The 26,146-nt window shown below is 40.2% G+C and overlaps 3 protein-coding genes across 7 annotated transcripts in view; 1 reads left to right on the top strand and 2 right to left on the bottom strand.

The window, feature by feature from the left end:
- The window catches only part of psmd1 (proteasome 26S subunit, non-ATPase 1), a 36,706-nt gene extending 14,763 nt beyond the window's left edge, over positions 1 to 21,943 (bottom strand). Inside the window, exons 1-17 of the mRNA XM_040031985.1 lie at positions 21,756 to 21,943; positions 21,144 to 21,187; positions 20,780 to 20,853; positions 20,306 to 20,475; positions 19,933 to 20,141; positions 19,643 to 19,786; positions 18,504 to 18,730; positions 18,125 to 18,185; positions 17,362 to 17,490; positions 17,130 to 17,218; positions 16,945 to 17,023; positions 16,626 to 16,799; positions 16,355 to 16,466; positions 15,466 to 15,662; positions 14,975 to 15,070; positions 14,463 to 14,527; positions 935 to 1,049 (exon numbers count right to left, since the gene is read on the bottom strand). Coding sequence (XP_039887919.1) covers positions 935 to 1,049; positions 14,463 to 14,527; positions 14,975 to 15,070; positions 15,466 to 15,662; positions 16,355 to 16,466; positions 16,626 to 16,799; positions 16,945 to 17,023; positions 17,130 to 17,218; positions 17,362 to 17,490; positions 18,125 to 18,185; positions 18,504 to 18,730; positions 19,643 to 19,786; positions 19,933 to 20,141; positions 20,306 to 20,475; positions 20,780 to 20,853; positions 21,144 to 21,187; positions 21,756 to 21,771 — 2,001 coding nt within the window. The 5' untranslated portion in view covers positions 21,772 to 21,943. The remainder of the gene's footprint in view (positions 1 to 934; positions 1,050 to 14,462; positions 14,528 to 14,974; positions 15,071 to 15,465; positions 15,663 to 16,354; positions 16,467 to 16,625; positions 16,800 to 16,944; positions 17,024 to 17,129; positions 17,219 to 17,361; positions 17,491 to 18,124; positions 18,186 to 18,503; positions 18,731 to 19,642; positions 19,787 to 19,932; positions 20,142 to 20,305; positions 20,476 to 20,779; positions 20,854 to 21,143; positions 21,188 to 21,755) is intronic.
- On the top strand, positions 4,043 to 12,564 carry htr2b (5-hydroxytryptamine (serotonin) receptor 2B, G protein-coupled). 5 transcript variants are annotated; one of them, XM_040032034.1, is made up of 5 exons: positions 4,043 to 4,580; positions 4,938 to 5,516; positions 9,580 to 9,780; positions 10,383 to 10,843; positions 11,071 to 11,211. In XM_040032034.1, the coding sequence occupies exons 2-5, from the start codon at positions 5,240 to 5,242 to the stop codon at positions 11,083 to 11,085; spliced, it is 954 nt and encodes a 317-aa protein (XP_039887968.1). In that variant the 5' UTR covers positions 4,043 to 4,580; positions 4,938 to 5,239; the 3' UTR covers positions 11,086 to 11,211. The 5 variants fall into 5 exon arrangements, with proteins under 5 accessions (XP_039887968.1, XP_039887960.1, XP_039887952.1 ...); XM_040032026.1 differs by having other exon boundaries at positions 4,044 to 4,213; positions 4,957 to 5,516; positions 10,383 to 12,564; XM_040032018.1 differs by having other exon boundaries at positions 4,044 to 4,213; positions 10,383 to 12,564.
- A 1,503-nt stretch (positions 21,944 to 23,446) lies between the features above and the next one.
- LOC120733662 (uncharacterized protein C2orf72) lies at positions 23,447 to 25,753 on the bottom strand. Its single transcript, XM_040031973.1, has 3 exons — positions 24,871 to 25,753; positions 24,233 to 24,331; positions 23,447 to 24,134 (listed from the first exon to the last, which is right to left on the bottom strand). The coding sequence occupies exons 1-3, from the start codon at positions 25,634 to 25,636 to the stop codon at positions 24,037 to 24,039; spliced, it is 963 nt and encodes a 320-aa protein (XP_039887907.1). The 5' UTR covers positions 25,637 to 25,753; the 3' UTR covers positions 23,447 to 24,036.
- Positions 25,754 to 26,146: the final 393 nt, after the last annotated feature.

Raw genomic sequence — 26,146 nt, 5'->3', positions numbered from 1 at the left:
ACAGCACTCCTGTCTTCTGTCCTCTTCCCTCCCTCTTTTTGGAGAAGCCAAACAAAATGCATGCTAACTCATCTGCAATTAACCCTTTTCCCTCTGTGTTGAATAGGAGTATCTACAAAGCAGTGTAAGGAAATTGTGGCAGGACATTACTGCACTCTTGAAACAGATGAAGTTCAAATGCAGTCTTCTCCCATGGTCTTGGTGTAATTCGGTTTTTGACAATGCCATAAATTTTAGCATTTCGTCTTATGCCATCATTCTGTGTGACATAAGAAAGCAGACAACCTCTTGTAGATGCTCCTGCAGAGGTTACAGACGTCAGTCTGTACTCGCTCACCCCAGCCCCACAGGGAAGCTATCAATTTAAAGAGAAACTGTTCATTCAGCATAGATAATCTTTGCATCGCTGATGCACATTACGCCAAGAGGAGAAAGAAGTCGCATGGGACAAATGAAGTCAGCAGGTGTAATGCTGCGTTTGTGGTAAAGGAAATGCTATGTAAGCTTTTCTTTGACACATAGTTTAAAAAAAAAAATATTAATTCTAGCTGTGATTACCAACTCCAGGAGGGGTAAGTGCTTTGTAAAGACATATTTAAAAGAGAGAAAAAGTTCAGGTCTAGTTCTATGCTTAAATCAATATAGTTCACAAGACACAGCTGGAAGACTGGACAATTTTTAAAAGGTTGAAGTCCTCTATTAACCTCAAGTAAAGAGAAAACCAGCGACACCATTGTAAGATATTTTCCTCTTTTTTTATAAAAAACATGTTGTTGATAACATATTAGTCTATATTCTAGTGCAAGTCCGGCTAGCAAAATCCAATGTTTCCTGCCAGTTTTTTATTTTGAAGTATTGCAGTACGTGTTGATAGCAGCTGCTCAGAAACAAGACAGAAAAGATTTTTGGAGCAGAAGAAGGAAAAGACACTGACCTTGTTGCCTGTCCCTGCACAGCAGATGCCCAGAGCCATGGCAGCCCCACAGCGTACATGAGGGTTGTAACTTTCTGACAAGAGAGAAACCACACTGGGACACTGCTCTGGGGTCCTGGAGACACAAAGGGGTAGAAAGAAGAGGCACTTGAAGTTAATCACAGACAAATGTCATTAATCAGTTCAGATTGCTGCTGGACTAATCACAGCTTTCTGGATGCTGTGATTTATCAAAGAAAAATTAAACAATCAGAAACTCTCACAAACTTCCCCAAATCTTTACATTTGGTTCTCACTTGGATTAAAAAAAAATTGATGTACACACACACACACACACACACACACACACACACACACACACACACACACACACACACACACACACACACACACACAAGCTGCTTGCTTGTGTCTACAAACAGCCGCACAGACACACAAATCATATCAAAATTTAGCTCAGCGGGTGACAGTCGTTATTGTTTTCTGAGTAAAAATTCTCTTAGTTAAAAAAAAGAAAAACTAAACAAAAATCACTTTGAAGCAAAATATGCACGGGCACACGCAAACGCACAAAAGAGGAGGGAAAAAACAAAAACATGATGTTGAACACTATCTGATAATTCCCTTGTGATAACAACGGCTCTGCCCGGGCTTGAATTGGTAGGCTGATTGGTGAGATCACGCAGAATTTTGCATGAAGAGTTGGTCTGCTTTAAACTGCAAACGGATGCCAATCAGCGACACAAGGATCACAGAGAACGGCCACGTTTAACTAACTGACCCAGCAATGCTATAGTGGAAATAAAGAGGCGGTCCCTGTTTCTCACATAACACTAAAAGCTCAATGATCCACAGAACAAATAGAAGAGCAGAAGAATGAAACAGTGGTGCTTATTGGATTCTAGTTCGTTAAAAAAAAAAAAGGCTTTAAACTGTGTTTGTGTATATGCCGAATTATTCTACAAATGTGTTCACAAATTATATGAAAATTATGGTATAAGTTCAGTAAAAACAGTCTTGGAAGCTTTAAAGCTTCACAAAGATGACTTACTTCACTACTGACTGGATGAACTACACTGGGTCCAATAACTGAAGCTATAATCACCTCGTTATGAGCCTTACAACTATAAAGCATAGAAAGAAATGTTTGAATCAGTCTTTTTACTCATCATTAAAAACAGTCGTGTTAATGGACAGAATATATAACCTATTCAACAGAAGTAGAAAACACTATAGACTGGAAAAACTCCATCTTGGAATTAATAAGTTGCCCCTTCAGAAAAATATGTCATAATAAGATTAACACACACACACACACACACACACACACACACACACACACACACACACACACACACACACACACACACACACACAAAAAGCCACAAACTCTTAAACTGTCCATCAATATGGAGGCATGTCCGCAGTGAGTAATCTGCACTGGTCTGTCTGGAATTAAAAGCTCAGCTCGACCATTATATTAGGATTTAGCGAGATCACAAGTGGCAATCACTGAGAGATTTGGATCAGATTTCAGTGTCACCTCCAGAGGTTTTTTTCTATTCCTGTAGACCGACGGACGGTGTCCTTCAATCTACATTTGGGTGAGAGCCAAACTGTAAAGGGCTCACCCAGAATAAGCATTTAGGTTAAATAAAAATATTTATGATGCTTTTTTGAAACTGACTGCACAATAGCTTGAAGCACACCTTGAGAAAACTTTGGCGATTGGTTATCTGAATAGCTCGATCTGAAGCCTTTTCAGCTTTTTTCAGTAAAAGATTACCTTTAGCCACCATCAAAATAGAAGAAGTGAGATGGAGAGAAGAAATCAATATTCAGCATTTGTTTCACATGAAAGCCTGTGAAGCTGTGACGTCTGGAATTCGACTTCAAGTTCAATATCCTGGTAATGCGTGATGGACTTAAAAACCTCAGAATTAACTCAAAGGAAAGAGACAAAAAACGGAGCACCAAGTTTATGACTCCACTCAAAGTCAAAGTTGCAGGTGTAGAGCAAAGAAATTAAAAATCTTAAAACATGTAATTTTTCTGCATGAAATGTGACTGGCAGTCATTGATGTGGTCTTGCTGTATGACTGCAGATCACATTCGGTTGCTTCCTGTCTGTTACAGGAAGCAGTTGTAAAATACATCATGAAAAACACCTGGACAATGTTAATTTTAGAAAAGAGGTCATGTGGCTTTTATAGTTTACGCTAAAAGGTAATCAAAATTCATCCAAAGAGTAAACAAAACAAACACGTGTGAGTATACTGCTATAATAATAAGTGATAAGCAGCTGCCAAAGGGCAGACTGTTAACTTGTTAAACTGCTTAAACTCGGAGAAAAAAAAAAAAAATGTGTCACGTCTAATGGTACATAACGTTTTTATTTCCTTTAATGTTGCAGCAGTTTAAAAGTTGGCAAACATGCAGATCCCAAGAAATAAGATTAGTTATCATACTGAAAACATGTTCGGGTAAAAGCAGCTGTTGGAGAGATAGATGCTGCCTCTAATCACAGTGCTACACCTGATGTGATGATTTAAGCATTTAAAAAAATTTTAAACTTCTGGGACTGAAGAGATTAAACTTCATTAAAGGATAAGCAAAGTAAAAGAGAGCAGATTATCTTATGCATGTACTGCCACCTTGACAGAAACAAGAGGCATGTATCATCTAAAATATCCAAGGGTACACTCTGAACTTCTCACTTAAAAAATAAATAAATAAATAAATCTGCTTTTAAAAGCAAAAAAGCACAGCAACATCATGACTACAAGCAAAAAAAATCTATAGAGAAAACAAAAATATACATAAATAGGGGATAATTTCTTAAAATATATATCATCTATAAAACAAAACAAGTTTCCTGAGATGTTTCTCAATGTGAGCTCACTGAGGACAAAAGGCTTTAACAGCTATGTAGTATAAGTACATTTTCAAGCATGTACCTCTACACAAAAGGTTCCCCCCATACAGTGCTCCTACCTCCCCTCTTCTTCGAGCAGAGGAGTGAACAGAAAGTGACAAATATAAACAGTAGGACGGCGGTGTTGAAGGAAATTACCTCCCAGAACAACTGGCATGTTGCCATCATGAAGACATTCATCTGTTTTGTATAGAGTCTGAGTCACTTGCAAGCAGAAGGGGGAGGGAGGGGACGAGAGAGAGCGAGCGTGAGCTGATCGCAGGCTGCAGACGAGAGGCAACGAGTGAGAACGGGTGAGCAGCAGAGGAGCAACAACATCTGAAAGTTTTAAACCTGTGATCGCGGTAGGTGACGCGCGGCGAGACTGGAAGTTCCTCCAACATGTGGAAGCGAATAAATTCCACATCACGGACCGCTTCAGACTAAGACAGATTTAGGATTCGCTGCTGAGGGAGGGCGTTCTCTGTCACATTCTTCTATGGGAAGGGAAGAAATTTAAAGATGAGATAGGAGACATTAAAAGAGACCAAGCTGTCCCACCTTACAAGGTGTGCAAAGAGTGAAATGCACGGGGTGTCAAGCGGCTCTCTTTTCCCAGCTCAGAATACTGTTTTAGTGTTCAACAGCGTTAAGACGTAAAGGTTTGGGAAAAGACTTAAAGAGCTGAAAACACAAAAGGAGAAGGACAGCTAAAATTACCTTGGGAAACAGGTAAGAAACTTTTGCAAAACTATCACAATACTAGTTTATTTTTTTATTTGAAAATGGGTTTCGACATCATTTAAACCACTGCTTTGGAAGGTATATAAATTCAAAATCCTACACATTCATCTACTAATTTTAATCAACAAATATCAGCTGAAACACTGTGTACAAACAACTTGCATCTTTTATTAACCTTTAACTGTATAACAGAAGAAATCTGAAAAGCTTTTAAGCAATCACTCTGTTTTCCCAGCTTGGCATTCACATAACTCATGATCTGACTGTCTTTGCTCTATTTATTACTTACCATTGCTGTATTTCGTCATTATTCGGGTAAATGACTAATCACTACCCCTTTAACAGACCTATTTCTTCTTTGAAGTGGATGTCAAGAGTGTCAGCTGCCTGGGAAAGTGAGGACCCCTGCTCACTTGCGGAACATCGCACTGTGGAGCTACTAATCGTGTTGGGATTATTGCCAGCTTTGGATTTTATAAGAACAAAGATCATCTTCGTTTGGCTTTTACGGGATGCGGGATCTTGTGTGCTGCCCCTGAACTGTCTCACCCTACCCTGTGCCCTTGCCTGTGGGACCCAGTGACCATGCTGACCGAGTCTCCCAGACCAGAAAGATTAGAGCCCCGACCTACACTCAAGCCCGCTGTATGCTCAGCAGCACCCTGTCTCAGCCAGCCATGGCACAGCTCGAGGCTAACAGCTCACACGCAGGCAAAGTGTCTGAGCTTCAGCTGAAATGGGCTGCCTTGCTCATTGTCATGGTCATCATCCCCACGATCGGAGGAAACATCCTGGTCATTCTCGCTGTGTCGCTGGAGAAAAAGCTGCAGAATGCTACCAACTACTTTCTAATGTCACTTGCTGTAGCCGATCTGCTGGTGGGACTCCTAGTGATGCCCATTGCATTGGTCACTGTTCTCTACAGTAAGTTTAGCATGGAGCTTTGGCTTTGACAGCTTCATTGCACATATACTGCATATGCTTTTTTACATTATATGGGTAGTATTAAAGCTGCACAGGTAAAAATCCTAGAAACCCAAGCATAACATTTCTTATTTTTTCCCTTTTAAACGGTCGTTTACATTTATTTTAAAAAAAAGAAAAAATAAAATCACAATATATTTTATTATGCTTACAAAATAAACAGTATTTAAACCCCAGACGCTCCGCCAGCAAACAACTACCAACAGTACCTCACCCATGTCTAAGGTGTGACTCTGAACAAAGCACCATTGGAATGATTATATTTCTTTCTTTAATATAGTAAATGGCCTGTATTTGTATAGCGCTTTACACATCCAGTCATCCACCCATTCACACACACAGACACTGGCGCCACCGGGCCCTCTGACCACCACCAGTAGGCAACGGGTGAAGTGTCTTGCCCAAGGACACAACGACCGAGACTGTCCAAGCCGGGGCTCGAACCGATTACAAGGCGAACTCCCAACTCTTGAGCCACGATCGCCCCGACAGATCATAATCTGTCATAATATCCAGAAGAACACTGAAAATTGATGTCCAAACCACCAACAAATTTTGAAAACAATTTTTTAAAGTGAGTTCAAGAGTGACCGAAGTGATTTAATGAAGGATGTCCCCTAATTCACAGCAAACTTGTATTAAACCTTCATTAGGCGTTAATATCTGCATAACGACCAGAAGACTTGGGGATAACAGAAGAGGAGAAAAACAATTTGAGAGGCAGTATTAGATCCAATCAAGACTATCTCTAAACAAATTATTCTAGATGAAATAGAACAAGAGATAGTGGACGGTGAACAGTCTACTTTCTCTGGCAAAGGTTTGGTGCCAGGTCCACAGCTTGGACTGAACGACTTGCCTCTGGGACTATTACCAATGGAAAGCCATTTTTCCATTAATTCCATTAATAGTGTTGTGCAAATACAGCTGCACAGGAACTGATTTAGACTTGTATCATCTTTTTTTCCTCTTCATACCACAACAAAATACAGAGCTATGGCAAAGCTACGCATTATTCTCCATTAGTTCAATTGAAAGATAATGAGCTGGATTATAATTATGCCTAACACACAAGAGCGCAGATGTGGATGTGTCACACTGAAAGCTGCACAAGTAAGATTGCTCAGAGATGCTGCTTAAGCGCTTACCTTAATGCAGAATCTAATTAAAGAAGGGCTTTACAATTAATCTGCCATTGCATCTATTTCTGTAACAAATCTGTGTCTGGAAACATGCTATTTAAATTCTGACTGGATCGCTGGATTGAAAAGGATACCAGCTATAAGGGTTTTACATCACTCTCCACATTAGAAACATATAAAGCCTGTTCATCAGTCTACCAGGAAGCTTAATCCCCTTTCACATTGCTATAATTGAGCACACTGAGCCCAAAATTCACCCAGTAAACCCTCCAAAGAAGTTTTAGTCACAGCCAAAGGAGAAATCATCAGTAAAATTAGTATTTTAAACCACACTTATTTTGGGTTCATCATCAAGCATAATAAACAGTTTAATTTATCAAACAGCCACATATAACAACAAAACTCACAGATTTCTGTTCAACAAGCCTGTGCAGATTTTGTCCTTTCATATCATTCATTTTTGTATGCGCGCTTCAGTAGACACCGAAAGGTCCATTCTGATCCATGAAAAACCTGGGTATTGAGCTAAAAGCAGCTGGCTTTGAAACATAAAAGAAACTGAAAGGGTATTGATTTCTTTGTCCAAACCATCACTTCAATACGGGAACCTCTAAAGCAATTTATCTAGGCCGAAAATATTTAGTCCTAAGAACTAGTCCAGTCACGTAACTGAGAGAAAACACCAACCGTGATTAAAATGTATTTCTTTAATTTTTCCAGCAGTATTTCTATCTGCTAAAAGGTTACAAAGGTCTACAAAAACAAAAAAACAGACTCCTAAAATATGCTCTGCTTTTGTGAAATATATTTTAAGACCCAGGCAGCTGTCATCCTCTCCTATTTAGAGAGAGATGAAGCGCTGAGGTGAACTGGAAGAGGTCATGAGGACACAGACAGAAACAGTGTGTTAGTGTGAAGGATAGCTAACGACGGTGCGGACAGTCATGCTGTGCCAACAACCTTTAGCGAAATAAACAAAGTCACATAGACAAGGTTATAGTACATTGGTACACTAATACCACAAATGTCAACACAACTAAACTAAATATTTCAGTGAAATCAGTGTTACAACTGTAAGGTGGGGCCGATGAGCTGTGCTGGGCTTGAAATAATCAGAAACAATAAAAACACACGTAAGCTGACAGACTAATAAAGCTGTACGTGTGTTGTGTAAATTAAGACTGTTATCATTGTTAATTAAGGCTCGAGATGTGCTGGTCCGGTGTCCAGAGGTGTTTGCTTTGTAGCCGTGTGCAAATGATGAAGGTGGTTGAAGTCCAATTTATCTTTTTAACCTTTATCCCCCTTCTTATAATCTAATAACAGGTGAGGAAGGTGCAGAGAGGCTAACAGCTAGTCCTTTGAAGTTCGTTAGTTAGTTACATTTCTTTTTCTTTTCAGCTCTATACAATGTCACTATAATTATTAGGCCTTTACCTTTAGCGATCCAATCACATATAAAACAAAATTGATTTCTCTATTAACCAAAGTGTCTCCAGTTGAACAGCTATAACCTCCTTTTATCTTTGATCATCCGTTCAGACTTGCTCGTGGAGTAAAGCAGTAGGGCAGGTAGAGCTGGCTGCAGCTGGCAGAGAAACCTACTTTACTTTGAATTAAAATATATAGGTTTCAAAGAAAAGATGATGCAACACACCCTTCCAGAAAATGTTTCTAGTATTCAGCCACTCTTCCACATCTGCTGAGCAGAAGTATACAGACACCTGGAAAATGTAAGAGGTCCTCTTGTTTAAAATATGAGCTATGTGAACAGAAACTCTTGTAAACTTAAAATAAACCAACTTGTAGCCAAAAAAGAAAAAAGAAAAGCCTAAGTGAGAAGCCAGCTCTCTACTAACCAATAATGTGGTAATTTAATACATTAGATTTTCTGAACTCCTCTATTCTATATGTTTTTTTTTTATTTAAAGAGCTGTGGATATTGTAGCTGTTTCTACTGTGCAATGTGCTATAAACACATTCTTTCTTATACTTGCCAGAAATGCAAATTATTCTTATTCTTTTTTAAGTAATAACACTTCATCCCCATATTTTTTTAATAAAAGTCCTGCACTGTTGACTCTTAGACACCCACATCTGTTCAAATAGCAGTTTTGTAATCCTTATAAACCAAAAAAAAGAAAAGAAAAAACATTGCAAATGACTTTGAGGTGCTGACACGAGCCTTGTATAACTAGGAACTACAGGAGAGCTCTGCTTTATGCTCCAAGTTTTTAATGGGCTGCCACGTGGTGGAACTAGGATGTTTTCAAAGGCAACCATAAAACAAAAACCTATAAAAAAAAAATAAGCTTACAAGGGCAGGATTGCTTTAGTAACATTGTAAAACTAATATAACAAATAAACACTTTCCAAAAGTGTCAATCATTTGTCATTTGGGGGGAGAAAAGCTTCCATGTCAAACTCAATCAAAACAGAGTACGAGAAAGCAGCGCAGTAAGGAGGCGGAGGAGACGGGCATAACACAGGAAAATTCCAACAACTGTCTTTTACTATGTTAATGGATGACGAGACAAAAGCCAGAACAACTACTTGCCAGTTTTATACCCAGAACTCAAAATAAACACTACTGTTGAGCGCAGTCTCTGCCACATCTACATAAAGAGCTCCGAGCTCCATAAACACTCGGCGAACCCTCCTTTTTCCAGTAAAGTGATTCCTCACAGATAAACAAACAGCAATCATTTGCACGAGTGCTACTTCAAACCCGTTGCCATTGTCTGATATCTACCCTAACGGGCAGAGAGTATGACCGCATTCTTTTTGGCAAGAAAACGAGTTACACCACAAGTATATTAAACTATCTGCCAACTCTAATTTCCATCTCATCTTCTCTTTAGACTCTGGATGGCCTCTTCCTGAGTTTCTCTGCCCCATCTGGCTCTTCCTTGATGTGCTTTTTTCTACTGCATCCATCATGCACCTTTGTGCCATTTCACTGGATCGCTACATTGCCATCAAGAAGCCGATTCAACACAGCCAGTACAAATCCAGAGCAAAAGCGCTGGTCAAGATCGCACTGGTGTGGCTCATATCCATTTGTAAGTTTGTCAGTTCAGCCTTCAGCTCTACAGCAGTCTTTAAAGTCAAAACTCAAAACATAAAAGCCCCAACAAGACCTGGTTTACACTCAGAAATGCATGCCAGATGACATAAAACAGCAACATATATATAAACAGCACTGATGTGATTTAAAGTCCACTGTGACTTTAAATCACATCCAAGTTTTAAAATAAAAGGTAAAATCAGCTGCATCTCAAAAACTTACGTTAAATACATGAAAACACCTTTACAGCACAGTACAGCTCAGTACTCACACCACTAAGGGAACATTCACTTTGGCTGTCAGGTGTGGCTTTATTTAAACTTTTAAAGCTTACTGTACACCATGGCTTATTTTGAGGGGGGTGACGACTTGCCAGGAATGATTAGTTTACTAGATTTTGTAAACACAAAGATGCTGCAATCAGTCTTGCCTTGTTATTGGAGACACATTTCAGTAAAAGCAGCTCTTTCTCTCAAATGAAAAATTACTGCATTTGCAGAAAAAAACAAAACAAATGCAAGCCAGTAAGCTGTTCATCCAATGAGTGTGGTAATAACCAGTGTTTCCCAGTATTTAATGTTGTTGTCGTTTTTCTAGGTATTGCAATTCCAATTCCTATTAGGGGCCTTAAGAACTACCACCTTCCCAACAACATCACCTTCAACAGCAACCACACGTGCCTGCTGAAACCAACCACCTTCTGGGATTTTATCATATTTGGCTCTTTGTCAGCATTCTTCATCCCTTTGACTATCATGATGGTCATCTATCTACTCACTGTCCATGTGCTGCGCAAAAAGGTTTATTTGCTCAGGTCAAAGGTCACTCAGCGTTTTAGCTCTCCGGCGGTGTCCACAGTTTTTCAAAGGGAGCAGTCTATGGCTTCAACTGAAGCCGAGCAAATGAATGTGCTGGACAGCAGACTTCCCCGGATGCAGGAAAAGCCAAATGCAGGCACCACGATCGCTCACACGCCATACGAACAGTCCTTTCGCAGGATGTCAACAATGGGCAAGAAGTCCATGCAGACTCTGAGCAACGAGCAGCGTGCATCCAAGGTACTGGGCATAGTCTTCCTCCTGTTTGTAGTCATGTGGTGCCCTTTCTTTATTACAAATATCACCTCAGTGCTATGCAAAGGGTGTGATCCCAACGTCATTGCCCGGCTCATGGAGATCTTTGTTTGGGTGGGTTACGTGTCATCAGGTATTAACCCGCTGGTCTACACCCTATTCAACAAAACTTTCAGGCAGGCGTTCACACGTTACATCACCTGTAATTACAGGAGCTGTGCCAGTAACCTGTCAGGAGGACATCTGAGGCCATCAACTGCAGAGTGGACTCTAACAAGGATTTCAATCAAATCTTCCATGGCAGAGAACTCTAAGCTATTCATGAAACGGGGAATGAAGAACGGCATTGGAGCTGTGGCCTACCAAAGTCCGCTGAGGTGTCGGCAACCACCTGTACAGTCATCTAGTGGTGTTGTGCTAGACACAATACTTCTGACTGAAAATGAAGATGATAAGCAGGAGGAACATGTTAGCTGTGTATAGACTATGGACACGCAAAGCAAATGAATATAAATTGGGGGTGGGGTGGGGGGGGGGGGGAGTACTTAAAGTGGATAAAATTTATGTTGCAAATTTTAGTTCTTTCAAGACAAAGGCTTGTCACAAACAGATGTTTCTGTCAATTGGATACATTTAATGGCAAGACAACAAACCCCAAACTGTTCATAATCTTTTGTAGCGCACACCTAGAGGGCAAAACACCAAAATGCTGGCTAACTCAGAGCATCAGAACACCAGAGAACTCGTTTTTAATATGTTACAAGCTGCAAATGTCTAGATCAACTTTCAAAAACACTGATATTTAAAATACTGCATGTTTTTCCATACTTGTAAAGTGTACATTGCACAAGCTGCAGTCCATTTGGCAATATTTGCAATATGTAACAATATTCCCCCCAGTGCACTTACACTGCCACCAGCACATACACAAAAAACCCCAAAACAAAAACAACAGTAGGTGCAGGTCTATCTATTTTTGATTGAGATGGGTCACTAATGCCACGTTTGGAAGGTGAAACTCATCTGTTAAGCTTAAAATAATGTAATATAATTTAGCCTTTGGTGTGATTTGGCAGCTGTTTTTGTACGGCAGCCTCAGGAGAGGTGTGTTAGCATTTAGTGCCATTATCTTTACTTGCCCAGCAGCTGTAAACAACTGAGCGGCTTGTGAACATTAGCTGGCATTTTGGTTTAATAACTCTGATGAAAGTAAAGCACATGAAGTCTAAGGAAGGCTTGTTTTGCCCTCCAGGGTTCAAGGTGGTGACCTCACTTAGAAACTAGTAAGTGATCGCTAATGTTTGTTTACATCAGTTACACAAGGATCTATTTTCAACTCTGAACACTACATCCACAAAGTTCAGGACATCATGATGACCTGGAAACTCCCTGAATGCAGTATACAGTACATTTCCTATTCTGATGCTTTCAACTTTTGCTGTCTAAATATGCTGTAAACCATCTACATGCTTATATTTTGTCAAGACAACACAGACAGACATAAACGCCTTGCACTCTTGAAACGAAACTTAATGTATTTGCTGGACCTTTGAAAAGCACTCTTGTACGTGTATCGCAGCCTGCTGGTTTGACATGTTAAAAAGATGTCCACTTAAAAAGACTGTACATAGAAAATGTTCACTTTAAATGGAAATCTACATGTGTTTAATAAAATATTTCTTGTGTTCTTGATAAAAGGCCAAATTGTAACCATCTGTGTGTTATGCTGTTGATCTCCACATTCATATGTTACTGTAATGTGATCAGAAAAATGGCCTCTATCATAAATAAGGGCTGGGCAAAACAAAACACAGCATAACAGCCACAGTAAGACAAACAAAACAAAACAAAAAAGGCTATTCACTTTTCCCCAAATCATAAACACCAAAGCAGATAACAGAGTTTGGCAATAAAAACACTGCTATTTACACTGAAAAAGAAAAATACGAATACTGTAACGACAGCATATTTAAGGAGCAATTCCTGATTTCTCTGTTTAAAATATCCAGGAAAACATTCAACTAAACTAAAATCCTATTTAGTTATATTCCTGTATAGACTGTGTCACTGTTAAACAAAAGACAAACAAACAAACTGGAACTCTGCTGATTTAGTATGAAAAAGCTGAAACGTAAGGCATTCAAACCTGGCTCTTCTTGTGAGGCGGAGTGCATGCAGTTATTCTTAAGGCATTAGGGTGGGAAATCAGAGAAGAGCAGGCAAACTAAATAGCTCTGGTTCACAAGTCTTTCTAAACACAGAGAAAATTTACACAAGGTTTATGTAGCGGCCGATTGATCACAGGATATCACATGGCCTTTTTGGGCTTAAAAATGCACACCCTGATGTTTGTGAAGTGGCCAGGCAGTCTGTTTAGCACGAGCCCTGCTCTATGGTGGGTAAACACTGATGTTAGTGGGATAAATGCCTGTAAATAACTGGAGAAGACAGTTAAAGTGATAAGGACCTCAGTGGTGTCATTGTCTGACAGAGGAACATCATTCATGAAGACCAGTAACTACTACTAAACTAAATTTTGACAACTCATTACCACAAAATATAAAAAAACACAAGGTCAGCCAGGAAAACTGAAGCAAAAAAGAAAGAAAACCAAAGTGTTTCTGTGTCAGTAGTGACGTAGTGAATAACAAGAACCTGACTGGTTAAAGCCAACTAAGCTCCAGGACATCTGCATGGAAATGACATTCACTGGTTTCATTCATTTGCCAGCTGCTACATTAACTCGTTTGTGTTAGCCAATCAACCAACAACACTTCACTTCACAAGTTAAAATCCCAAACAAGCTAACTGTAGTAAAGCTAAATAAAACTCCCACAAGTAACCAAGAGATCAGCTGCTTGTAATGATGGAAAAACTGGTAAACTCCCTGTTCTCCTTCTAGTTTGTGGGGGACACCAGAGTATCCACAGGCACTCTGGCGCCACAGGTATCGGCTTTATAAAGTTACTGTGGCAGCTAATGCTATTAACCTTAATACGGATGGCTGTAGTTGTGCCATTTTCTTTTGCCGTAAGCATTCTGCAAGTCTTTTTTTAAGGTAATGATTTTTATTTATTAATTTACATATAACAAGCATCTAAAATCACACTGAGTTTCTACTATAATGCACGTGCCTCTTTGTGGAGGTTGTTGTTCGTGTGCCGGCTGCGTTTAAGATAGACAGCCAGTTAGCGGCAGATGTGACACACACTGAAATCAACAACCATAAACCATCTAGCTTTAATTCTACCTCCCCTCAGCAAACAAAGATAAATGTGCAACTGTTTAAAATAAACGGACGGACAGCAAACTGAGCACTGGTTGGTTGTCATTATATAACTTTTTTAAAACTCTTCAAAAGATTAACATAAAGAAGCAGCATTTGTAATAACAATGATATTTAGAAAACCCTTCAGAATACCCTCCTTTTACCAGATGCATGATGTGATCTGCTCAAATAAGTATGTCTTTGTTCAAAGGTTGTGTTTTGCATAAAGCTGGAATTTTGGCACAAGTATTGAGGTTTTAAAGAGAAAGGCCTTTGGTGCATGTGGAAAAAACCAAAACAGAGTGTTCATAGTTTAAAGAATGGGGTCTGGCTTACCTGAACAAGATGAAGCCAATGGACTCGACAGCAGCCCGTCTGACATCATCATTCACATCACTCACCTTAATAGACAAAAGAAAGGCAGTCAATTAAACGGGACTTGATTTAATCTTAAAAATGCACATCCCCTACTACTCAGAGTAAAAGAAATATGCTCTACTATTAAGCTGTCTAATAAATTCAGTTAGCACCAAGTGCCACCTGCAGGACAAAAGTGGTTCACACCTCTGCAGTGATTTCTGTTAGCAAAGAGTTTTGCGAGATCATCCCTGAAAGAATACAGTGCTTTAAATAACTGGCACTAGTTTAATAACAGCAGCTACTAAAGCTTTGAAAAAAAAGACAGATTAAGGGAGAAAATAAACAATCATACTTTTGACAATATTATGACTAGCAGCTATTATGAGGCCGGCCATTAGTGGATCTTCCATCCGCTTCAGTGCCATCATTATAAACCTGCACTCCCTTCAGTGACAGTGTTGTAAAGAAGGAAAAAAGGAAGCACTCACAGCGACATGTAGCAGGCGTCGGATGGCCTTGTTGTTCCCAGAGCCACAGTATGCCATTGCCACAGTGTACATACCAGAGCGCCGCAGGATGGGGTCCTACCGTAGACAGTGAAAGAAAGCAGAGCTTTAAGACTGTGTCTGGATACACAACTAAGATCAACATAATTTGAGTAATTTCCCACATCTAGATCTTGGCACAAAGTACAGAGGAAGAGTCTCACATGTGATGGGAAATACACACAACCTGAGGTTCGGTAAGTGCAGACGGGATTTGATACATCAAATATCGGCACAGTGAATTGTGAGCTTTACGGAGAGTAGTGACCTTTATGAAACAGACTGAGATTCTTTCCATTAAAGAATCAAACTTCGATTATTTTCTAGATATTGGTAAGTTGACCCTATGGCAAAGACAATTGTCACTTTTTTTTGACAGAAGTTTCAACCTGATGGTGTACATAATTTGATTTTTGAGTGTTTTTTAGTCATACCTTGTCTCTACAGAGGCTTTCAATGAGGGCATCAGCCTCCTCCATACGTCCATACATGACCATGGCAATTCCTACTGCCAGGCCACGCAAGATCTTCTCGTGCTGCGTCTCCTGAGCGTAGCCCACCATGTCCTCGATCGCCTGAGCCGACTTGGAGCCCAGCATGACGAGACCAAGAGCCAACCCTGCAGCTTCACCTGGGAGGTCGCAGAAGCAGAAAAAATAAACAATAAACATGTGGAAGAGCATTCAGCTCTAACTTTATTGCACACACACAGCTAGGCCTCTGAGAAAGGGGGTGACAAAGTGGGGGGAATTCCACAGGTGTGAAGCCTTTTGTTCTGTGTTTTTGAGGATGGGGGAAGAGACAAGGGGCAATCACGGTAAGAAGAGATAAGGTTATAAAAAATCTCCCACATTCTGGAGAGGGTTAACAGCTGTGAAAGTACTTTTGTCTGACTGTATTTAAACCAGGGCTGTGCTGTTCATCGGTAGAGAGACTGCTGTCAGTGGCCCATGATGGCGGCTCTCTCCAAGCATGCTTGTGTTTATTATTAAAAGTTGTTGGCCTACTGCTCACTGTGTCTGTAGGCTTTGTTAATTAAAATTCCATAACACATCACACAGGATTAAAAACAAACAAACAAAAAAACCTGCTTTTTTTTTGGTCCACATACAATTAAAAAACATAACAAAACACATATTTAAAACGTCTGAAAGTTCTACTCTAATAAGGGACGTAGCAAAGATGCTCAAAACAAACAAAAATAAAAAACCAAATCATTCTTTGTCATATTTGTAGAAACATTATTATTAGTAAGCAGAACAGTAAAAAGCAAACTGGGGCTTTAAAATTCAAAAAGCCCCTTCACTGACAGGGCCTACGTACCAGTGACAGCATCATCCTGGTAGAGGTTCGACTTGAGCAGATCGTAGACATCCTGCCTAGCCGTGCCCAATGCAGCCAAGCCCAGGCCAAGAGCACCGCCATGACGGACAATCTGTGACCGTGGAACAGAAAGCACACCATCAGTGAGAGCATAAAACTGACACAGAGACTTAAACTAGCTCCTGCTCTCTAAAAAGCTTTAGCTGGGGCACAAGTGTAACATTTACAGGGCATTTGACAACCAAGCATGAAACCAAACCTAAAAACTCACATCATTGCTGGCGTTCTTGAGTTGACTGAGCAGGTAGTCAATGATGTCCCCGCCATGGTTGGCATGAATGAGGCCCAGGGCATACAGCCCGCCTCCTTCCTGGTAGGCAGAGCCAGGGGAGGTATCTTTGGGCAAGTAGGTGGCCATTAACTGGAGCGCCTCTTTTTCATGACCCTGAAAGAAAGCATTTTGAACATTAGAAACACTTTAATCTTTGTCTAAAACATTCTGAGCAGGCAGTAAGACTAGAAAAGCATAACATTAGAACAAAATCCTTTCTGGTTTTCTTAGTATTACCATCACTGTGCCAGAACTCTACCTTGTGGATGACACCCAGACTTGCTGTCGCTGTGAATTTTGCCCAGTTTGTTGCTCTTGCCAGCCATTCTAAGTTTTCTCTACAAGAACAAAAAACACTTGGGTTATAGTCACTCGAAAACAACACGTTTATCAATATCCCTCTGTAATCTTTTCAGTGTTTTATCATCCTCCCAGCACAGTTACCTGAGGAACTGGTCACTTGTGGTTCCTGTGTGCATGAAGGAGTTGGCTATAACCGTAGCTGTGTGGCACACTGAATTTCGAACCGCGTCCTGGAGTAAAAGGAGGCACAAAAATCAGGGAGTTTCAGGAAGTGGTCGCTACGGCACATTAAGTGACCTCAAGCAAAATGCAGTTCATCTGGTTGTAAACAATCTTCTTCAAAACTGCACATTACACTGGCAGCGAACGTTACCTTTGTGTTTTTCAGAATCATTAGATCTGTATTGTTATTTCGGATTAAGAATTGTAGGTGAAGCTCAATGGCCATCTCCCCACTCAGGATCTTGATCATCTTTGCATTCTGGTCTTTGGACTCATCTTTCTGTAAAAAGACAGAAGGACAATGTGACAGGATATATTAAAGGCAGCAAATCAGAGTGTATTTATTTAACCCCCCTCCCCCCAAAAAACCCCCCCAAAACTACTGTCCAATTGATTTTCTTCTTTCTACTTTCAACCCTAACTTGAAGTTTTATATTCATTCCTCCCTCCCAGCATTCAATAACACTATCAAGACTGCAGCTAAAGGCCACACTGAGTTAGTATTGATATTTAGTAAGGTAGTACTAATGATGTGCAATCTGCATTTTTTCTTTGAACTTTTCTTCTCAACTTTGAATGCTTAACTAGACTACACTGCTATATATATATTTGGCAAACACGATTCTGACTCTAATAAACTCCTTTTAACTCGCAGTATATTTTAGAATTCCTCATCATGTTTCAGGATTACTTTTTGTTATTCCTGTGAGAACCGTGTGGCTCTAGACTTTTCCAGCTGATGCCAACGCAACCAGTTTTATGTGCATGTATACAAACTGCTTAGCGTGACTGTGATTGTTAGCCTAGATCACATGACTAAGCTGTACTGATTATGGTGAACATGCTTTGTTGTGCAGGCTCCAGTTATTAAAGATATACTGCAGTTAAAACCCCCAAAAATCCAAACTGCTAACCGTTTCTGCAGGCTTTCCAGCAGGTGAGCTGCCAGCTTTGTCATCGGTCTCCATTGCATCACTATAAAACATACAAGAGACAACAAGTTTCAGTCTGTAAGATGTGTGTGTATTAGACTCAATTCAAACTCAATCTTTTGTATTTCTTTACTTCAGTTTGGTTCATTTCAGAAGCTTTAAGATGCCCACCAGAAACTTAGTGGGCTTTATTCTCACTGACAAAGGGTCAAAAGGTTTTCCCACCATACAGCATTTTAAAAGAACTCTTCTGCAGAGAAATGCCTTAAATCAGAGCCACTATCTCTGAAAAAGCCCAAGACCTATAAACATGAACCAAGACAAAGTGCTTCAGAATTAGTCACTCTTTGTCCCTGCCTACCTCTCTTTGTCTGGCGTGGGCACAGTGCCTGTATTTGTGGAACCAGGGACTGCAGGAATAGGTGTCCCAACGGTACGCAGGTTCTGAATGACAGAGGACAGAAACTGCTGGCTGGCACTCTCATAGAGGTCAAAACAGATCTGGTAGGCCATTAGCAGGTTGTCCTCCTTCACCAGCTTCTCCAGGATATCACTCACAGCCTGCGGATCATCCAGGAATATCAGGCACTGGAGTGGGGAGAGAGAGAGATAAGTGGAGAGGGATGTTAGTTTGAAATAGTTTTGGAAAATCTATTAAATTAAAGCTGTACATGTGATCAACATACAGCAGTACTATCAACTATTTTAAAAATCACACAAATAACTCTGAGCATGACTCAGGGCAGATGTTGGTTTGGTTGACTGATCGTTAGAGATTCTTATCTAACAAAAAATACCTGCTATAATGCGTGCCTGAAAGTGAACTCTCTGGAATCATGAAGATTGTGATTACATATAAATTTTTGATCTTATCATTTGGAGTTTTCATTTTTCATAACGTCATTTTAGTGGCTTTCAGCAGCCTTCTCCAGAGACATTAAACCTAACCATAACTTGGCAATCTTTGGATGCTCCGTGGAAACCCTTGGGTTTTCACCTGGCATCCAGATTCATCTGTATCAAGGAATTGTGCTTGCCAAGAAACATATAAATTGGAAGTCTACCTCTTCTACGAAACTAGATTAAGGACGTTATCTTTTCTACAACTGGAAGAATTATGCATGTGTAAACCAGATATTCAGGGGAGATTTAATAGGAGATGAGGGCCTTTTCTTCAATAATACCATATTATCTCTTACAAGCTGTGATCTTTACTTTTTTCTCGGCCCCATAAGATGCAAAAATGTTTTTAATATATTTTTGTTATATTCTTGACAGGTTTTCTTCATGTTTGAGAACTTCGAGAGTCGCACTGTCTTAAATTCCCTCCGTATGTTTTCGTGCCTGAAAGCCTTTTATTTCTTTTCTGTGTTTGTGTATGCTGTCACAAACAACAAGTCAATGGATAAAACATTGGAGGGGAAAAAAAAAAAAGAAGTGAAAGCACGATCACCCGCGCCAGTTTCCTTGGCTCAGGTGTTTGAACAATCCATTTGTTACCTGACAGACATTGATGAAATCTGGTTTTTCCAGGTTCATGTAGAGTTTGACCAGCACCCTCAGCACGTCGTTACGGAACTTCTTGTTCTGCATCAGGGACATGCACACCTTCAAGCTGTAGGCAAGGAGGCCACTCACATCATTCTGGAAGGGAAGTGAAAAGAAAGAAATTCTTAAGATGAAACGTTAATAACCTTGAACAATCAACAGCAGTAACCAAAGCGTAAATCTTATTAAAACTTGTTATAAAGATCCAAAATAATCTCAAGTTAGCAGAAAACTGCACTGACTGATTCTAAGATGGTTTTCTCAAACATGTCCAGACGTCTTGTTTCCAGGGCGATGCCAATGGCCTGTTTATACTTGTGATCGTCAAGGCAACGCAGGAACATCTTGTTGACGATGCCCTCGAGACGGGGGTCTATGGTTTTCTTCTCTTCGCCCTCTGGCAGCTCGGTATTCTCCACCCGCAGCTTGGTGTAATGGTCGATGCATTTGGCTGCATCCACAAAAATAACAAGTTATGTAGGTAAATATATTTATTTCATACATACTTTTCATTAGAAAGCAACGGAGGATAAACCTTAAGTCCAACATTACATCTTTATTTTACTTTGCACTGGTAAGAAGAGAAGAAGTCCCCCCCCCCCCCGCCCCACTCACCAATGATGGTCTCCACATATTCTGAGTCATCTGTGACACTGAAAAGATCTCCTGCACCAAGAGCATAATTTAGAGACTCTTCAAAGGCTCCAAGATGGTAGAAAACCTTGGAGGCCACCAAGGCTGCAAATTCTCTACTCCGGAAAGACTCATCCTCATATAGGACTTCACTGTGAGGAGACAACAACTAGTTACATAAAACAAAACTGTCAGGAGCCATTTTTCTAATCACCATTGAGTAAATTGTAGATCAGATCAGAGATGATCAAAATCATTCAGTTCTGCATTTATTACTGAACTATGAGGGAGCTTTGAGGGAGAGTAAATACTGTTGTCAGTGTCTCAACATTTACAGGGAAAGTCAGTTAAATCTTTAACCCTACAACAGACATAGAAATAAACAATGAGCTTAAGTTCCTGCTGACTTATGTTACAGCACTGTAATAACTATAATATAAGCTCTTCGCTACTTACATCTTATCCACGGATCCTGAAATCTCAGCCCAAAAGTCATTCACAATGGCATCTAGCTTGTGCAGAGCAAACTCCTGCAAGAAAAACAGACGTGTTGTTTAAATATTCATCTTTGTATTCACTTTTATGTAATACTGCATACACCAAATGAGTTTACATTTATGTCACGTAGAAAAATAAAACATTGACCAAAACTTGATGGGCCACACTGACAATTCACAAAAGACTTGATGGGCCACACTGACAATTCACAAAAGTCAAGAGACTTTATCTCTGCAACTGTATCTCTTGTGGTGAGATAACAAGACATGAAAATCTCCCATTACCCGAATATTCAATTGACTACCCTACAGCCAACTCTTACCTTAAGCTGGGGCTCATCCTCATCAAGGAGAGAAATAATTCCAGCTAGAAAACAAAAGAAATTATTAAATGGATGTTTACTTCATAAAATCCAAATACTTTTCTTTTGATCCAACGGTCATTTCAAATACTAAATACATTTGCAAATCAAAGACAATACATTCTAAGAATACATTACATTACAATACGGTCTGAGGAGATACAGAAGCTTATTGAGGATCAAATATAATGTTAGCCCAAAATCTGGCAATTTGAAGATTGTTTATAGCAATACTAAGATGACAGCAGCATTTAGGATGTATTCAAACACATAACGTCATCGGAAATTACGTCTCAGATGAAAGCAAAAATGAACATGTTTATCTATAAAGATCCATGCTGTTGCCATTACTGTAATTTATTTCCGCTTCCTCCATTTAAACAGCCTTGCGGTGATTAAAACCATTTCTGAAGCACGGGAAATCCACAATGAAATGTGTTTCTCCTTACTATAACTACTTTAGTAATTTTATATGTGATCAACGGTCTATGGTGGGCTGCCAAGTACTAGCCGTGTGACTCAGCTAAATCAATGGCAACGGCTAACAAAATAAAGCTACCTTTAACTACTTACCGGCAGATGTTATCATGATTGGCTCTTCGGTCCCTCCTCGGCCCCGCGTATCCTAGTGTGACGGCGAAATTTCGTGTGATTTGGGGGAAGTTAAAGAAAAGATTTGCAATGTTTGGATATGTTTAACCACCGAACTGAACGCAGCCGCTGCTAACTTCTTTTTGTTCAACACCGCAAGTCCCTGTCTGAAGGACCCTCGGGTTGGCCAGCTGTTACTATGCCTGATTAAAAACGTAAAAAAATGTATACAATTCACGCTGGATTCATCAGTTGGACCAACATATTCCAGTTTTATAACTAATTAACATAAAGATAACGTAAATATTATTTGAAAAAATGTGGGGAATTTGTAAATGTAGTTGAATGTATCCGATTTTTACACTGGCACCTCAAATGGCGACCTGCCAGCCCAGCAGCTCTTCTACTAGTGATGGGATTTCCGACTCTTTTTAGAGAAACGACTCTTTCGGCTCTACTCACTAAAAAGATCCGATTCTTTCGGCTCCCAACCGACTCTTCAGGTTGTTTTGTTGTTTTAATTAATTTATTATTAACCATAATATAAAATTATGCACAAAAGGAATTACTAATATTAAAAAAGTGGTTTTATTTATATATGTTTATATATAAATATATGCGGTGGCCCCTAGAGACAAAGCACGTACAAACTCCAAAAAGCACGTACAAATTCCAAAGCACGTACAAACTCCATAGCACGTACAAACTCCAAAACACATTTCTAGCGTTAACTGAACTTCCAAAACAGAGCTACCTAGATCACTTAAATTACACAATTGAAAGCATATGTGTATGGTTTGTGTATTTATACACAAGCATTCATATATATTCAAATAATTTAAAAAAAAATGTTCATTTACCTGTTACTACCACACACCAAATCTGGTCGTTGGTACTTCCTGGCTTGTGTAGCCACTAGGTAACAAAAGCTCAACACTGCGCCTAGCATTCTGCAGCATTTCTGTTGTCTTTTGTACGTGTTTTGGCGTTTGTACGTGTTTGGGAGTTCGTACGTGTTTTGGAGTTTGTACGTGCTTTGTCTCTAGGGGCCACTGTAAATATACTTTTATTTATTCACTCCACATAAAATGTAATAAATAAGTCATAATACAAAAACCAACTATTCACATTTCAACTTTTAACTATTTAAATTTTCAGCTTTTTCCTTTTAAACAATTTTAAAGTGAAACAACACAAAACACTGCAAACCACAACACAATTAAATATAAATTCAAATATGAAAACAAAAAGAAGATACACATTCTCTGTCTTATGGGCCTGCATGAATAAACTTTCTGAATCCTTTATCATCTGCAACTGCACAAGGCTCGTGTGCAGAGTGGAGTGGAGAAAAAGTGTGAGAGAGAGGGCGAGAGAAAGAAACCCCCCCCACGGCTCCCAATAAAGAGTCGGCTCTAAGAGCCGTTTCATTCGCGACCGACACATCACTATCTTCTAGTTTCTGTCAAGACAAGGCAGGTCGCTTACAAACAGTAAATTAGCACATCTGGCAATTAAATGAAGATCGTGGAAGCCAAGGGGCAGCGTGTTTTTCATGCAAAGTTGTATGACAATACAGCTTTCGATGACTACTAGTTGTCACCCAGGCAGTTTTTACTTTATTGAAAGAATAGGCAAGGAGTATGTGTTTTAAAACAAAGCTGAACACTCAGGCAAGTCCAATGATGTTTATTTAAAGGGATGAATAAGTCAGTAGGCTACATAAATACAAGTGACATAAATCCCGTTACAAATATTGGTGGTCCTAAAAGTTGTTTCTAAGACACAAAATCCTAATGAAAATGAAAAATAAAATCTTAAGTAAAGCACCCAGGGTCCCTGTGATCCAATTAATACAGTTTTCCGGAAAATTAGTGCAGTGCTTCTAGGCGAGAACGTGACCTGGATTCAGGTAAACTGTGTGAGATTTCACATTTTAAGGCTTTTATCATGTCAGTTGATTTTGTTCTTTAATTCCCTGTATTTGATATACACAAGTTCCCTGACAAACAGTGAGCCAGGAATCAAGTCCTGTATCATTTTATAAGAGTACTTATGCTGCAAGCCGTCTAATGCTTTCTCAACACGTAACAAACTAATGCATGTTTCAAACCTGACAGCGTTTAGGTGGCTTTGACGTGACAAGAAATATGCTGGCTCATAAGAAGTGGGTCCCTGAGCATCACAAAGAAAAATTGTAACACTGTAGCAAAGCACTGAGGCCAGCTTCTCTTTTCACAGTCTAAAAAGCACACAGGTTACATTAGCCGTCTCCTCCAGATGGATCTCCATTCAGAGTTGGTCCAGTAGACAAGGCACAGGCTTTCAGAGGGATGCCCTCTTCTGCACTTTCAGCGTCACCTGAAAAAAGACAACTTGTGAACTTGCAGTGAAAATAAGTGACTGCAGGACTGTGGTGCAGTTCAGGCATTTCTCTGCTGAAGTTACTTTGCAGCTACCTCTTTGCTCGCTGCTTGAACCTCGGTCTTCTCTTCTCCTGTGGCTGAACCAACGTTGCAATGGCCAGAAAACTGGGTTCCCTTCATCCCTAGTATTATCTGAAAGGCGATAAGAAGCGTTTAACAATGTGGCAGCTTTTCTAAGGGGGCGACCGTTTTGTGAATGCTCCCATTGTTTCCTGGCCTTTGCAGCCATGCCTGGGAAGAAAAATGTGTGCAGTGTGGTCTTGTGAGTGTCATGAAGTGGCCTACACAAGAGTGAGCTCTCTCATTAAAGTACATTAAAGTATGTCCTGTATGGACTTTAATTGAAGTAGCTAGTGCTCATTGGTGAGCATACAACGATCATATTATGAGTAGTGGAGGCTTCAGTATAATAGTTAACATATTATATCTTGGACAAATTATGCTGTTTGCCTCTTGCTGATCTAATATGCTGTACATTGTACAATATTCCCATGCTGGCCTGGTTAAATGTGCCAGGGTTCAAACTCCATGTTTACAAGCATGTGTCCTGCTGACATGGGTGTGTGCGGTTGTTGCAGATGGTCACACTAAAACATTTTTTTTTTTTCTACACACTGCATGAAATAAATAAGCTTTTCTGAGGTTTTGCTACAAGTGGAATGTGTGTACACCTGCTGCTTGAGATGAATGTATAACTCTGCAGACGTTTTTCTTGATGCTGAGCATTAGGGTGTCTGTCTTCGGGATGAAGCAGCCGACCCATATCGCCTCTGATGCATGGTTGTGGAACACCGAGCGGATCAGACGCTCCAGAAGCTGGGCGCACCGGCGCGTCTCGGCGCTCTCGTCGGTTGTGTGGATTAATCCAATCAGAGCTGGCCGAGCGATTGTAGCGCGTTTCGTGCGTGCCTTTACATCCTTGAGGATCTCTTTTAAGCACACCTCGTTTGGAGCTCGGCCGATGAAAGTCTGTCTGAAGATGAATATGATGACAGGGGAGTCTATCGCTCGCTTCAGGCTGTGAATGTTCGCCCTCCTCGTTGCTGTCCTCTGAGCATTGCTACTACCCGCTGGTCGTCTCTTTTTCTCTCCGTCCTCTCCCAATTCCAAGTCCTTGGGCCTCGCTCTTAGATAATTTTCATTGCCCTTTCCAGTCTCCGCCTCGCTGGAAACGTGGTTTGTACTTGCTTTACCGCCATGATCGCTCGTCGGACTTGACTGGGGGCCACCATGACCGTTTGCCACCAGACTGCCGTCGTGAAACATGTCGCGTACGAACTCCTGCAATATTTTGGCGTCATCTCCGTCCAAATCTTTACTTCTGCAGACATCACTCACCAAATAAATCCTCTCGCTACCTCCAATTTTCGCTATAGCCTTCTGAAACTCCCTCTCCTCGTCCGGTAGCGTGTCCTTCAGTGACTCCTCGTCCGCCATCCTTGCGCAATTTAAGCTGCGTCGATCGGTTTTATTTACATGAATCGTCAATCCATTGCCGGAGGGTGAACCGGTGAAACTTGTTCACGGTCATCAGCGGGAAGGAGGTGTGTGTGTGTGAGGAGGAGGGTGGGGGGGATCTACTCGCATTTGTATTGGCTGATCCTTTTAGTGGGCGTGGCTAACCGTCAATAACCAAACAACAGTGGCATGATTGGCATGATAATGAAGTTAATCTTTGATGGATAACTAGACAGAAATACATATTGGAAATACATTACTACCAATTATTCTAGAATATCATTTAACAGCAGTCAGAGGGGATGAAAGAGGAAAAATAGTACAGTTTTTTTATTTTCTAAGAATTCATTATAAGTATTGTGGGGTAAATGGTGGATATTTAAACCTCAGGGTGTAGACTTCACTTTCTTTATTCCCACTATTCACATGGAAAACAGTCCCGACTTCTTTCCAGAGTCATAGATTCTTATCTAAGTGGAAAAAAGAAAT

This window comes from Simochromis diagramma, unplaced genomic scaffold, assembly GCF_900408965.1.
Source record: "Simochromis diagramma unplaced genomic scaffold, fSimDia1.1 OVJJ01000334.1, whole genome shotgun sequence".
NCBI lineage: Eukaryota > Metazoa > Chordata > Actinopteri > Cichliformes > Cichlidae > Simochromis > Simochromis diagramma.
Note: the sequence above shows the minus strand (reverse complement) of the source record. Positions and strands in the feature narration are given on the sequence as shown.